The sequence below is a fragment of the Saimiri boliviensis genome, chromosome 3 (assembly GCF_048565385.1).
Source record: "Saimiri boliviensis isolate mSaiBol1 chromosome 3, mSaiBol1.pri, whole genome shotgun sequence".
Classification (NCBI taxonomy): domain Eukaryota; kingdom Metazoa; phylum Chordata; class Mammalia; order Primates; family Cebidae; genus Saimiri; species Saimiri boliviensis.
Genome location: NC_133451.1, coordinates 116,862,107 through 116,875,603, shown reverse-complemented (window position 1 = coordinate 116,875,603; position 13,497 = coordinate 116,862,107). Strand labels below are relative to the sequence as shown.

The window sequence follows — 13,497 nt, the reverse complement described above, 5'->3', positions numbered from 1 at the left end:
TATTCCTCCTTAATGCAAATGAGGACATTATTATTCCCCCTTAATGCAGATGAGGACACTATTATTCCCCCTTAATGAAAAGTTATCTTTTAGTGTCAATCATCTTCAACTATAAATAAAGACATTATTATTCCCCCTTAATATAATACATGAGATTATATGATTTTATATATATGAGATGTGTATATATAACATTTTTATAATTTTTAAAAATATTTTATATGTACATGAGATTATACCTATATCATATATATGTATATATGTATACATGTGTATATATGCATACATGTATGTATATGTAGCTATATATGTATATACATATAAATATGCATATATATGTATAGATATTTACACATATTTATATATGTATATATGTATATATAACATTTTCATAATATTTTTTGCTATCTAGTATTCAAAGCAAAACAGCAGCCACTTTTTTCCTATGTTGTAATCATTTCTACCAGAAAGACTAAGTATATAAATCACTGTCTATTAATAAAGTAGCAAAAAATCACATTATGAAATATAGATTCAAAAAGACAACCATACAGTGAATATCGATACATTTTCACTCTTTGTAAATATAAAATCTGGTAAATAATCCAACAAACTGCACTGAAAACACTCGATAAATGAAATCTACAACAGATAGTTATTTGAGAGAAGACTAACTTTTGCTACTAGGAACCCCACTGTGGCACTTTCCAAATCCTTCCCTCTTTTTGGATTTTTCTCTTGCCCTTGCTTATCCTCCTTCCTTGTAGGACATTCATGCATTCTTGGTGATCTGCTCTCCACCCTTCCATATCACAACAATGGTACTCAAAATTTATTCTATTGATCTTTTGGGCAGTGTTCCGCAAAATTTAAGTGTCATGGGAATCACTTGATAAGTTATTCAAATTACAAATCACCAAGCCTTTCCCTCAAAGATTTCCGATGGCATTGGTCTGCTGTATGGCCCATTAATGGGCAGTTTTAACAGTCACCCTCAGTGATTCTCATGCATGTGATTATAATGTAATGTTTTAGGATCACTTTTTGCTAGAGCATAGTCACCTTTTACCAGAAGAATACTGTATTTGTTTTACCAACCCCTGCCCTGGAATGTTCAGTTGATCAGCAGATCTGTGAGAAACTATTCAAAGCCAAAAAGAACCACCTGAAAGAGTATGAGGCAACAGTGTCTGGCTCTCACACAGAACCGGGAATTGTGCTGGTTGCCATCAGCTGTGCAAGAAAACTTCTTAATTCACAGGGCGTCGGATGGAGTGCCTAGAAAGGTCTTGCCTCAACAGGGGGGAATAATTAGCCCTAGATTGATCATAACTCCTATCACACCTAACAAATCTTAAATACAAGACCTGAAAAAATAAAAACCATTGCTAAGTAATCTGACAGCATTCCAAAACAAAGCCCAAGAATATTTATAAGAATACAAAAACATATAGCACCCAAAAAAGTAAAATTCTCAGTATTTGACATTCAGTAAACAATTGCCACTAATTCAAAGTAGCAAAATATGACCCCATACTGAGAAGAAAAATCAATTACTTAAAATTAACCAAGAACTAACGTAGATGTTATCACTAACAGAAAAGGGCATTAAGACAGTAACCATATTCTATTTGTTCAAAAGGTTAAGTAGAGACATGTAAGACATTAAAAATTCTCAAACTTCTAGAGAGCAAAACCATAATGTATGAGATTAAAAATACACTGGTTGACATTAACAGCAGATTGAAAGTTACAGAAAAGTAATTAGTGACTTTGAAGATGCATCAAATAAAATACAGAGAAGGAAAAAAGGACATTTTTTAAAGTTAATAGGGCATTGGTAAATTGTGGGACAATTTCAAGAGACCTAATACACATGTAACTGTAATCTCTGAAGGGGAAGAGAAAGAGAGATTAAAAATATGTGAAGAGGCCGAGGCAGGTGGATCACGAGGTCAAAAGATCGAGACCATCCTGGTCAACATGGTGAAACCCCGTCTCTACTAAAAATACAAAAAATTAGCTGGGCATCGTGGCGCATGCCTGTAATCCCAGCTACTCAGGAGGCTGAGGTAGGAGAATTGCCTGAACCCAGGAAGCAGAGGTTGCAGTGAGCCGAGATCATGCCATTGCACTCCAGCCTGGGTAACAAGAGCGAAACTCTGTCTCAAAAAAAAAAAAAAAAAAAAAAAAAAAAAAAAAAAAAAGTGAAGAAATAATAGTGTAAATATTACAAATTTGATTTGAAAAACTATAAACCCATAGATCCAAGAAGCTCAATAAACCCCAAGAATAGAAGGATAAAAGGAAACAGCACAAAGTCACATCATAATCAAACTAATTAAATAGTCATAAAAGGAAAAAAAAAAAGTAGAGAAAAGGACACATTACATACAGAACAAAAATGAGCAAGACAACACGTTTCTCATCAGAAACAATTCAAACAGGAAGACAGTGGAGTAATCTCTTAAAAATACTAAAAGAAAAAGATACATTTTGAAAATTACTTTTAGAATATTAGCAAATCTAGGACCATAAAATTTCTGACTTATGTGTAAGTTCTAAAAATGAGAATAAAAAAGCTTTTCCTGTTAAGAGAGAAAACTATCTTTTACCCAATAAATATAGGGTGAAAGATTAATTACTGAGCCACTGTAAAATTCCACTGTACATAGTTATGTAGTATGTATGCATCATTATTCCTATGGATGAAAAGCAGTTTACACACTATTTTATAAGAACAAAGGTTTCTGTCCAATTTAACAGAAAACTGTTCCTGAGTTTGGACATGGCCATTTGCAAAATTGGTCATTATTCTCTCACATTCCACTGGTACTTAAAATCACCATAGCAAAACTGTTAAAGCCTGCATGCCTATAAAAACAAAAAACTATAAAGTGATTGCCATTTAATGCTTAATGTCTAGATTAACTTGAATTTCCTTTACAACCAGCTTTCTTTATGTTATCTTGATATTGTGAAATTATGTTCATATGGTTCTAAAATTTATAAGAGTTCCTTTATTTATTTACACACAGACATTCCCTATATAAGTGAAAAGGTCTCAGCCAGGCGTGGTGGCTCACGCCTATAATCCCAGCACTTCGGGAGGCCGAAGCAGGTGGATCACGAGGTCAAGAGATCGAGACCATCCTGGTCAACATGGTGAAACCCTGTCTCTACTAAAAATACAAAAATTAGCTGGGCATGGTAGTGAGTGCCTGTAGTCTCAGCTACTCGGGAGGCTGAGGCAGGAGAATTGCCTGAACCCAGGAGGCGGAGGTTGTGGTGAGCCGAGATCGCGCCATTGCACTCCAGCCTGGGTAACAAGAGCAAAACTCCATCTCAGAAAAAAAAAAAAAAAATAAGGGAACAGGTCTCATCATAAGGCAAGTATTGTACACAGTGAGGGGCATATGCTAGTACCTTTCAGTTTTTATCTCTGCCACTTAATAAAGTGAGCAGTTTTCTCCTATCCTGTAACTCTCTCTCCTCACAGGATTCATCCACCCGTGAACTTCCACTCTTTCCCGTCACCCTGCCATTCATTCTTCCATCCCACATGCTCATCATAATGGCTTCTTGATCAGCCCAGAAGTATTGCCATTACTTTTGCAGGCACAGATAGCAGGATGTGATGGGAATACAGCTAAGAGTCAGGATATGACCCTTTACTTAAAATTAGAACATAGTTGATCAGACCAGGTTAATAGAAATTTCAAAGCTAGTGTAGAGAGATGTAAAACACATGTGGTAAGTCACAGCAAGAGATAAAATTCATCCCGGGGAAGGAGCTGAGAGGATCTACAGCAAGACATGAAAATCTAATAAAAGGGCAAAATTATCACAATTCATAAACATGAGTTTGTCACTGCCTCAGTGACACAAATAGAACAAAACAAAATTTGATCTCAAGTGAATTACTAATATTAACTAAATAAAATAAAAATTGAAACATTCAAAACAGATTATTTTACCTTATAATTTTGTTTTGGTGCGTCATAGAAGTCGGCAGCGTGTGAAAACTGTTTACCTATGGTAATATTTGCGTAGCTAAGGAAGCAAAGTAAGTCATGGTGACTTCAGAGTTCAGAAATTTAATTTTTAAAAATTTCAAAACATAATATGAGAAAGTATTAAAAACACCTTACCCATATCCAGTTCCTTTCTTTCCGGGGTTGGTGTATAAATTCTTTCCAGGTGCCTCGTACTTTTCTCGAGGTCTCGACTGCGCGCTGAAGAACGGCACTGGGCCGCCTATGGTTCCGTAGTAGCTTCCTAAGCCGCATCTTCAATAGGATGTTTTGACGTTTTAAAAGGAGGAGGTTAAAATGGCAAATTTTAAGTCTATAAGGAAATAGAGCAAGGATAATGCCGAGAAAGGAGAGCTATGCACAGACAGGCATAATTTACCCAGAACGTGATTTCACGCAAGCATTAAAAGTCACTCTATTTAGAATTTATTAAATGCCTGCAGTTCCAGGGGCGGGCGTGGTGGTTCACAGGTAATCCCAGCACTCTGGAAGGCTGAGCCAGCGGGTCAACTGCAGTCAGGAGTCTGAGACCAGCCTGGCCAACATGGCAAAACCCTATCTTTACTAAAAATACAAAAAACTAGTCGGGCATGGTGGCCTGTGCCTGTAGTCCCAGCTGCTCAGGAGGCTGAGGCAGGAGAATCGCTTCAACCTGGGAGGTGGAGGTTGCAGTGAGCTGAGATCACACCACTGCACTCTAGCCTGGGTGACAGAGCAAGACTCTATCTCACATACATACATACATACATGCCTATGCATCCATAATTTGGTGTTGAATATGTGCCTGTATGAGGGTATCTGATTTATAACACCAGTCTCTCTTTTTGGAAACACTTTCTGTATCCACTAAATTACAGATGTTTTTCACATATCTGTGAATTATTTTTTTTAAAGGAAAGCTTGTCTAATTATAAAACTGTTATTATTTCTTGGCTGACAGATGAATATAAGCATGTTATAAACTAATGTATTAAGGTAGCAATTCCCAATTATTACCACATGAGTAAAAGTTTATCACAGGCAGGAGAAAAGACTGAAAAATAGGAAAAAGTTATTTCAAGGGTAAAATGTATATATATATATTCCTTGAAAAAGAAAGAAAGTAGTGAAGGTAAAAAATCACATTTTTTAATTTATAGCTAAGAAAATGAAAAAGTTCAAGAAACAGTAATAACAATAAATTAAAAATTCAGATCTATCAAAAATGTCAAAAGGTAGAAAAAGATAAAATTAAATAAAAGAAGAAAATCCTCAATCTTTTTTTTTTTTTTTTTTTTTCTTTTTGAGACAGGGTCTCACTCTGCTGCCCAGGCTGGAGTGCAGTGACATGATCTCAGCTCACTGCAACCTCTACCTCCCAGGTTCAAGTGATTCTCCTGCCTCAGCCTCCCAAGTAGCTGGGACTAAAAGCATGCATTACCATGCTGGGCTAATTTTTGTATATTTTGTAGAGATGGGATTTTGTCCTGTTGCCCAGACTGATCTCAAACTCCTAGACTCAAGCAATCCATCTACCTCAGCCTCCCAAAGTGCTGGGATTACCGGTGTGAGCCACTGAACCCACCGAAAATCCTCATTCTTCTTTGTGTTTTGTTTTCTTTTTCTTTCCTTTTTTTTTTTTTTTTTTTTTTGCATGCAGATAAAGGCTCGTTTTATTTTAATGGCTGATCTATGTAATCACGGAGGCCAGTATGTACAGACAAAGGGGGAGCTTTTATTTCTTGGTGTCTTCCTCCTTGGACAAAGTCTTGATGATCTCCTCCTTCTGGGCCTGGAGGCGCTCTTCACGGTGCTTTCGTGCTTCCTTGGTCTTAGACCCGCGGGCCTTAGCCTGGTCAGCCAGGAGCTGCTTGGGGCCTCGTCTGCCTTCAGCTTGTGGATGTGTTCCATGAGAATCCGCTTGTTTTTGGACACATTCCCCTTCACCTTCAGGTACAGGCTGTGATACATGTGGCGATCGATTTTCTCAGATTCCTGGTATCTTCTGAGCAGCCAGCGCAGAATCCTCATTCTCCTCATCCACGTGACCTTCTCTGGCATTCGGGCATTGGCTGTACCCTTACGCTTACCTATGCCCATGTGCCTGCCCTGTTGGTTGGCCAAGGTGCTTTTCCGGCAGCGGGCCCAGGAATGGACTGTCACAGGCTTGCGGATGATCAGCCCATCTTTGATCAGCTTCCGGATCTGCTGACGCGAGTTGGCATTGGCGATTTCATTGGTCTCATTCGGGTCCAACCAGACCTTCTTCTTGCCACAGTGGAGGATACTAGAGGTGAGCCTCTTCTGAAGCCTGAGCATACTCATGGCTGCGGCCGCAGCAGCGAAAGGCGTTTTGTTTTCTTTTTGAGACAGGGTCTCACTCTGTTGCCCAGGCTGGAGTGCAGTGACATGATCTCGGCCCACTGCAACCTCTACCTCCCAGATTCAAGTGACTTTCCTGCCTTAGCCTCCCAAGCCGCGGGGATTGCAGGTGACCGCCACCAAGCCCAGCTAATTTTTATATTTTTAGTAGAGACGAGATTTCACTATTTTAGCCAGACTGATCTCAAACTTCTGACCTCAGGTGATCCGCCCAACTCAGCCTCCCAAAGTGCAGGGATTACAGGCATGAGCCACCGTGCCCAGCCACAAATCCTCACTCTTAATAGTGACAATAATTTTGGCTGACATTGCCTACTGGAATTAGAAGGAAGTACAACTTATCCAAATGTAATTTAACTTGTCTCAAAGAATACAGTAAATAAGCACAAAATTAGACTTCAGTTATCTATCAAATTAATAAATTGACTTAAAGCTATTGGATGTGAATGAACATTACATTTTAAATCTCAGTTATATAACATTACGTTGACTATATGGTCTCATGTTAAAGTAATTGAATGGTAAGAAGAAAAGATCCTTCACATTGATGGTTGTCATAACTAAGATACTGTTAAAACCCATAAGTATATCTTCACAATAACTTTAAAATCATGTATCTTTGATAAATTCTTTTCTTTATCAAAAAAGAATTTCTGGCCAGGCACAGTGGCTCACACCTGTAATCCCAGCACTTTGGGAGGCCAAGTTGGGCAGATCACTTGAAGTCAGGAGTTTAAGACCAGCCTGGTCAACGTGGTAAAATCCCATCTCTATTAAAAATACAAAAGTTAGCCAGGCGTGGTGGCATATGCCTATAATCCTAGCTACTAGGGAAACTGAGGCAGGAGAATCGCTTGATCCCAGGAGGCAGAGGTTGCAGTGAGCCGAGATCATGTCACTGTACTCCAACCTGGGCAACAGAGCAAAATTCCATCTCAAAAAAAAAAAAAAAAATTTGTCTTAATTCCACTTTTTTTTTTTTTTTTTTTTTAGACAAGGTCTCATTTTAGATAAGGTCTCACTCTGACATACAGGCTGGAGTACAGTGGCTTAATCATAGTTCACTGTAACTTCATACTCCTGGGCTCAAGGGACCCTCTCACCTCAGCCTCCTGAGTAGCTGGGACTACAGGCACATGCTACCACACCCAGCTAATTTTTTAATTTTTGTAGAGATGGAGTCTCATTATATTGCCCAGGCTGATCTCAAACTCCCGGCCTCAAGCAATCCTCTTAGCTTGGCCTCCAAAAGTGCTGGGATTACAGGCATGAGCCACTGCACCCAGCCTCACATTTTTATTTATTCTTCTTTAACAGCAGAAAAAATAGTCAAGGGCACAGACACAATAATTAAAGGCAATTTTTTTTCCAATCTGACTTTTGCAAGGTTTTTGAACAAATTTTTTTTATTTAGGTTGTTCTTACTATATCAACAAATAGACCACAGTGATATAGATAATCCAAACTTTAATATGATGAGAATATATTTAATCCAGATTACTTTTCAATCTAAGTCATCCAATACAACTATCTCCACCTAAGACAAACTAAGAATAATACTTAAAAATTCATTTCACATAAGTAAGTCCTACAGAAAAACAAACATTTAATTTAGGGATAAAGGTGCAAACAATCTATTTAAGACGTTTTCCAAAACACTTACGGCTTTTTATCTCCACTACTAGGGAGGAAGGCTTTGCTTAGATTCTTTTTGGCTGCTTGCATCATGTCCCGTCTCCTCACTTGATTCAGATTTATGTAGCCTTCACCTTCAAAAATCCTTACAAAATGAGGATCAAAATAACCTGCCTGAAGATCGGACATTTCTTTGGATCCCCCAGGTAGCATCTGTTTATTTTTGCTTGCAGCCTCATTAAAGGGTCCTTTAAAAATAAATTAGGGATGTTATAATTTTGAGCTTAATCTCAATTAAAGGACATGACAAATAAGAGAACAATTTCCCTGAAAGCTCTGTGTGAATGACTATCTTGACAATAAGACCTAAGAGGTTTTCATCAAAACATTTTAATATGTAAGGTCTTGGTTATACACTCTGAGTTTTAGAGCTGGTAGAGACCCTAAAGTCATCTAATTCAATGTTTCTCCAGCTATATACTAGGAAGCACTGCATGAGATATCAGTAAGAGTATGTGCACATGTTGAAGAGAAGGGTGTTTCACACTCAAATGGAAGCAATTCCTCTCTAGGGCATACACTTAAGACACACGAGTGTCTATGGCTACTAAAAGACATTAGCAAGAATGTTCATAGCAGTTTTATTCATAATAATCAAAAACATAAAACAGCCCAACTGTCCATCAATAGGAGAACAGATTTTTAAACTGTGGAATTTATACTATGAAATGCTAGTAGCCCAGTAATTTTTTTAAAGACTGTTTTAATATGTATTTAGAACTTCTTTCATAATTTCCATCTAGGAATGCTCTATTTGAGGATAGCTTTGGTAATGTGTAGAATGTTGTTTTGAAGTGCACACAATCCTTAATTCAACTGGCTATTAAAATGTGAATCTGTATCACTGACTTTTTTAAAGTTTTTTTTTTTTTTTTTTTTTTTTTTTAACAAGGTCTTCTGTCACCAAGGCTGGAATGCAGTGGTGTGATCATGGCTCACTCTAGCCTCAACCTCTTGGGATCAACTGCCTGCCTCAGCCTCCCAAGTAGCTGAGACTACAGGCACATGACATCATGCCCAGCTAATTTTTGTATTTTTTGTAGAGACAGGGTCTCACTATGTTGTCCAGGCTTGTCTTGAACTCCTGGCCTCAAGCAATCCTCCCGCCACCACCTCCCAAAGTGCTGGGATTACAGCTGTGAGCCACCACATCTGGCCAACCTCAATTTTTGAAAAGGTAATACATTCAAATAGTTCCAAATTCAAAAGTTCAAACATTTTCACAAGAAGTCTTTTTCTATACTTGGCCACCCAATTCTTCTTCCACAGGCAAAGAGATAACCATTTTGTTTCCCAAAGAATATTCAGGTATGTTCGAGTGAATGTTTTCATATACATCCTTTTTCATTTTTTTAAAATGCTCTCTCAGAATCACGCTGTTAATTCTTAGCGCACTATATATACTATTCTGCACCTTGCTTTTTTATTTAATAATGTATCTTGGAGAAGTCTCCAAATCAGTATTTTATTTTGTATTATTATTTAGAAGTAATTGGGTCTCCAAAAATTGAACTGAGACATTTAAATATTCATGTATATTAGCTCTTTTTATTCCTTATGACTTTCGTAAAACCCCTCAGCCTTTCATTTGCATTGCATTTCTCAGGAAGGTAATAATGGATGGCCTACTTGGATGCAAATGCAAATGCTGTTTGCATAACGGAGTGTCCCATCTAAGCAAAATATTCTGGGAGAAAACTGCCAGGCACCTTTGGAAAGAAAGAAAATCACCTATGAGGACAAGAAATGAGGATAGAGAAGCCTAATAGAACGAGATTCTTATTCTCATAAAATAAAGTTCTTGCTGGATGCAGCGGCTCAGGCCTCTTAACCCCAGCACTTCGGGAGGCTGAGTGGGGAGGATCTCTTGAGGTCAAGAGTTCAAGACCAGCTTAGGCAACATAGTGAGACCCCCCCCCCCACTTCTCCACAAAATATTTAAGCTGGGCATGGTAGTGTGTGGCTGCAGTCCCAGGGACTCAGGAGGCTGACATGGGAGGATCCCCTGAGCCCAGGAGTTTGAGGTTGCAGTGAGCTATAATCAGGCCACTGCACTCCAGCCTGGGTAACAGAGATCCTGTCAATAAATAAATAAATAAAGTTATCGCTTAACTCCATTGAAATTTTACAAGTTAACCAACTTTAGAAATAAATGCTTTAAAATATAAACTATTAAAATGTCATTTGATTTACATATTAAATTCAAATTTTATATAGAAAATACCCACTATTCTTTCATAGAGAAAACCAAATATACTTACGATTAAATGGTGACACATATTTATCACCCACAGTAACGTATTCCATCTCACTAAAGAGACCAATCCTTTCCATGTCTGTTTTCCCTCCTCCTTCCACAGGCATGGTGGCTTCTGGTGGCACTCTCTATACCGCTAACTTCAAAAGGTTCCTTAGGGTCACTTCTTTTATAGCAAAATCCTACTTTACACTAACAATAAAAATAAAGGGGAAAAGGTTAGGAAAAAAGTGATTATTGATGATCAGTTCTAAATACTTCCAACTTCCAGTCTAGGAGTTTTGTTTTTTTGTTTTTGTGTTTGTTTTGAGACGGAGTTTCACTGTCGACCAGGCTGCAGTGCAATGGCGCCATCTTCACTCACTGCAACCTCCACCTCCCAGATTGAAGTGATTTTCCTGCCTCAGCCTCCCGAGTAGCTGGGATTACAGGCATGTGCCACCACGCCTGGCTAACGTATTTTTAATAGAGACAGGGATTTACCATGTTGGCCCAGGTTGGTCTTGAACTCCTGACCTCAGGTGATCCACCCGCCTCTGCCTCCCAAAGTGTTGGGATTACAGGCATGAGCCCCCGCACCAGGTCAAGAGTCTTGTTTACTGTAAAATAATAGTCTCCTACTCTATGGGGAAAGAATCTACTCTGTGGGGCTGGAGAAGAATACTGGGACTCAAAATTGTCCATATGAGCCTCCCCCTTGACTCTCCATGTGAAGTGCCCACACATTACAAAGGAATGTGTAAAATATCATCTGTTGCACTGCCATTTATCCGTTGAAAATGATAAAATTATTAGTATATAGTGTACTTAAATCCTTTTGAGAAGTTCAGGGTAGATTTTAATATAATTATATAAAGGCAGACATTTTTACAGTTTAGGTAAAATGATTTCAGCATCCTGCATTGTCCCTTATATTGAAAACATAACAGCTTTTCAGAATGCACAACACATCTAGATATTACCCTACAATGCCTGAAGTTGTTTTTTGTTGTTGTTGTTGTTGTTGTTGTTGTTGTTTTTGAGACGGAGTTTCGCTCTTGTTACCCAGGCTGGAGTGCAATGGCGCGATCTCGGCTCACCGCAACCTCCGCCTCCTGGGTTCAGGCAATTCTCCTGCCTCAGCCTTCCGAGTAGCTGGGATTACAGGCGTGCACCACCATGCCCAGCTAATTTTTGTATTTTTAGTAGAGACGGGGTTTCACCATGTTGACCAGGTTGGTCTCGATCTCTTGACCTCGTGATCCACCCGCCTTGGCCTCCCAAAGTGCTGGGATTACAGGCGTGAGCCACCGCACCCGGCCCGTGAAGTTGTTTTTCAAGTTTAAATAAATATAAGAAATGTGTCACTGGTAAATTATCAAGGGAATGGGGAAAAGAACAATGATTTAGGCAAGATAAAAACAAGAACAAAACTAAAAGAACAAAACAGTGATTTCTGAGTATTTGTTAACGAGCATACTTCAACTCTGAGCTTTCTTCGGAAATGACCACTTCAAACAAAGGTGAAATATTAAACATGCAACTCCTTATTTAAAAATTAATGTATTTTTAGTAGAGACAGGGTTTCACTGTTGGCCAGGCTGGTCTTGAATCCCAAAGTGCTGGGATTACAGGCGTGAGCCACCGCGCCCGGTCTTTTACCTTAAATTTAGAGCAAACTGTTTCAGTGCCTCCTTGCAAGCCTGCCTGAAACAGTGGCTCACCTGTGCATGAATCATTGCTAATGTGTAACATCAAAGGGGCAAGTGAAGATTCATTTTAAACTAAGCAAATATAACACTCTTCTCCACATCCTACCTCTTCCATTGATCAGGGATGCTTTAAAACCAAACATCAGTCAAGATGCAGTACTTTGATTTACAGTATACTTCAAAGCTCCACCCCATTGACCAACCACAAAGGATTCCTGTGCAGCTACTGGGCCTAAATGTCTCAGGTCCTTTATCAGCCAGCCTCATCTGCCACCATGGAAACCCCCTCGTGGCCCCTTGGCTGCGATTGTCCTCTTTCCGTCCTTAGACTGGGCTCTCTCAAGCCGCAGGCCCATCCTCCATGCCGTTTCTCTGGAGGCAGCTACTCCGCATGCCGCCCCTTTCTCTCCACACCCCACCCCTCGCCATTAACACTGCTTCTTCGGACTGCTCAGTTTTTTAATCACTTCTTTAACTCCATCACAGTGCCATGTACTTCTTCCAAGCCCTTAAAGTGCTTCTCTGCTAGGTCATCAGCTTACATTCGTCGTGAGGGATCCTTTCACTAATAGCTGTTTGCCCTAATACACTTGGCTCCACAAGGGCAGGAGCTGCAGCGAGACTGAGGTTTCTCCCTCTCAGGGGATCCCGGCGTCCGCGCAGCTCCCAGCCAGGGAGGAGGAAGGAAAGAAATTATTGCCTAGAACTTTCCCACTACTAATTTTTTTTTCTTTTTAGTAGACACGGGGTTTCACCATTTTGCCCAGGCTAGTCTCGAACTCCTGAGCTCAGGTGATCCGCCTGCTTCGGCCTCCCAAAGTACAGGGATTACAGGCGTGAGCCACCGCGCCCGGCCCCGCCACTACTTAGCTCTTCTTGAGCAACATTTACGAAATCATTTATTCATTTATTTAACATAGACTCTGCAAACCCCTTCGGGCCAGGCTTGCTGGTAAAAACTAGAAACACAGATTTAAGAAGGCACAGATGCTGCCCCAAGGAGAGGCATCTATTAGACAAGAAAACCGTGTAGAGCGGAAGTATGGCACGTTCCCTTGGAAAGGTAAGAAAGGTACGGATAAACTGTCGTGGGAGGTGAAGAGGGGACAGAAAAGTGGAGGAGGTGATGAATCTACTTCCCAGGAAGTAAACGGAGGCTCGGAAGAGGCAGGCATCTAAGGGACAACACCTGGTGTCGGCGAGGACCAAGTCACCTCTCCCGAGGATGCCCACTCCGACAGCCGAGATCAGGTGGCCCCAGGTAGTTTGGATTAACCGCGCTACAGGAGCGGCGAGGCTTCCCCGCCGCCGGCCAGACGCCCGGGCCGCTAAGCGCCTCAGCATGTTCTGCCTGACCCGGCGTTGATGGTGATGTGTTGCCCCGGATACGGGAGAATCCATTACAGGCACGCTGCGGGGGGAGACGAGGAGATTCGAGTCCGCGCTGAAGAACACATAG

The 13,497-nt window shown here is 40.1% G+C and overlaps 1 protein-coding gene and 1 pseudogene across 5 annotated transcripts in view; both read right to left on the bottom strand.

The window, feature by feature from the left end:
- Positions 1–13,497, bottom strand: part of CFAP96 (cilia and flagella associated protein 96) — a 21,669-nt gene extending 8,172 nt beyond the window's left edge. Inside the window, exons 1-5 of one of the 5 annotated variants that reach the window (XM_074396719.1) lie at positions 13,253–13,493; positions 10,352–10,539; positions 8,059–8,278; positions 4,152–4,289; positions 3,978–4,053 (exon numbers count right to left, since the gene is read on the bottom strand). In XM_074396719.1, the coding sequence (XP_074252820.1) occupies positions 3,978–4,053; positions 4,152–4,289; positions 8,059–8,278; positions 10,352–10,454 (537 nt within the window). In that variant the 5' untranslated portion in view covers positions 10,455–10,539; positions 13,253–13,493. Of the gene's footprint in view, positions 1–3,977; positions 4,054–4,151; positions 4,348–8,058; positions 8,279–9,719; positions 10,295–10,351; positions 10,540–13,227 lie in introns of those variants that run through there. The other 4 variants (XM_003933839.4, XM_074396720.1, XM_074396721.1 and 1 more) reach the window with 4 other exon arrangements.
- Positions 5,414–8,041, bottom strand: LOC141584041 (large ribosomal subunit protein eL19-like; annotated as a pseudogene).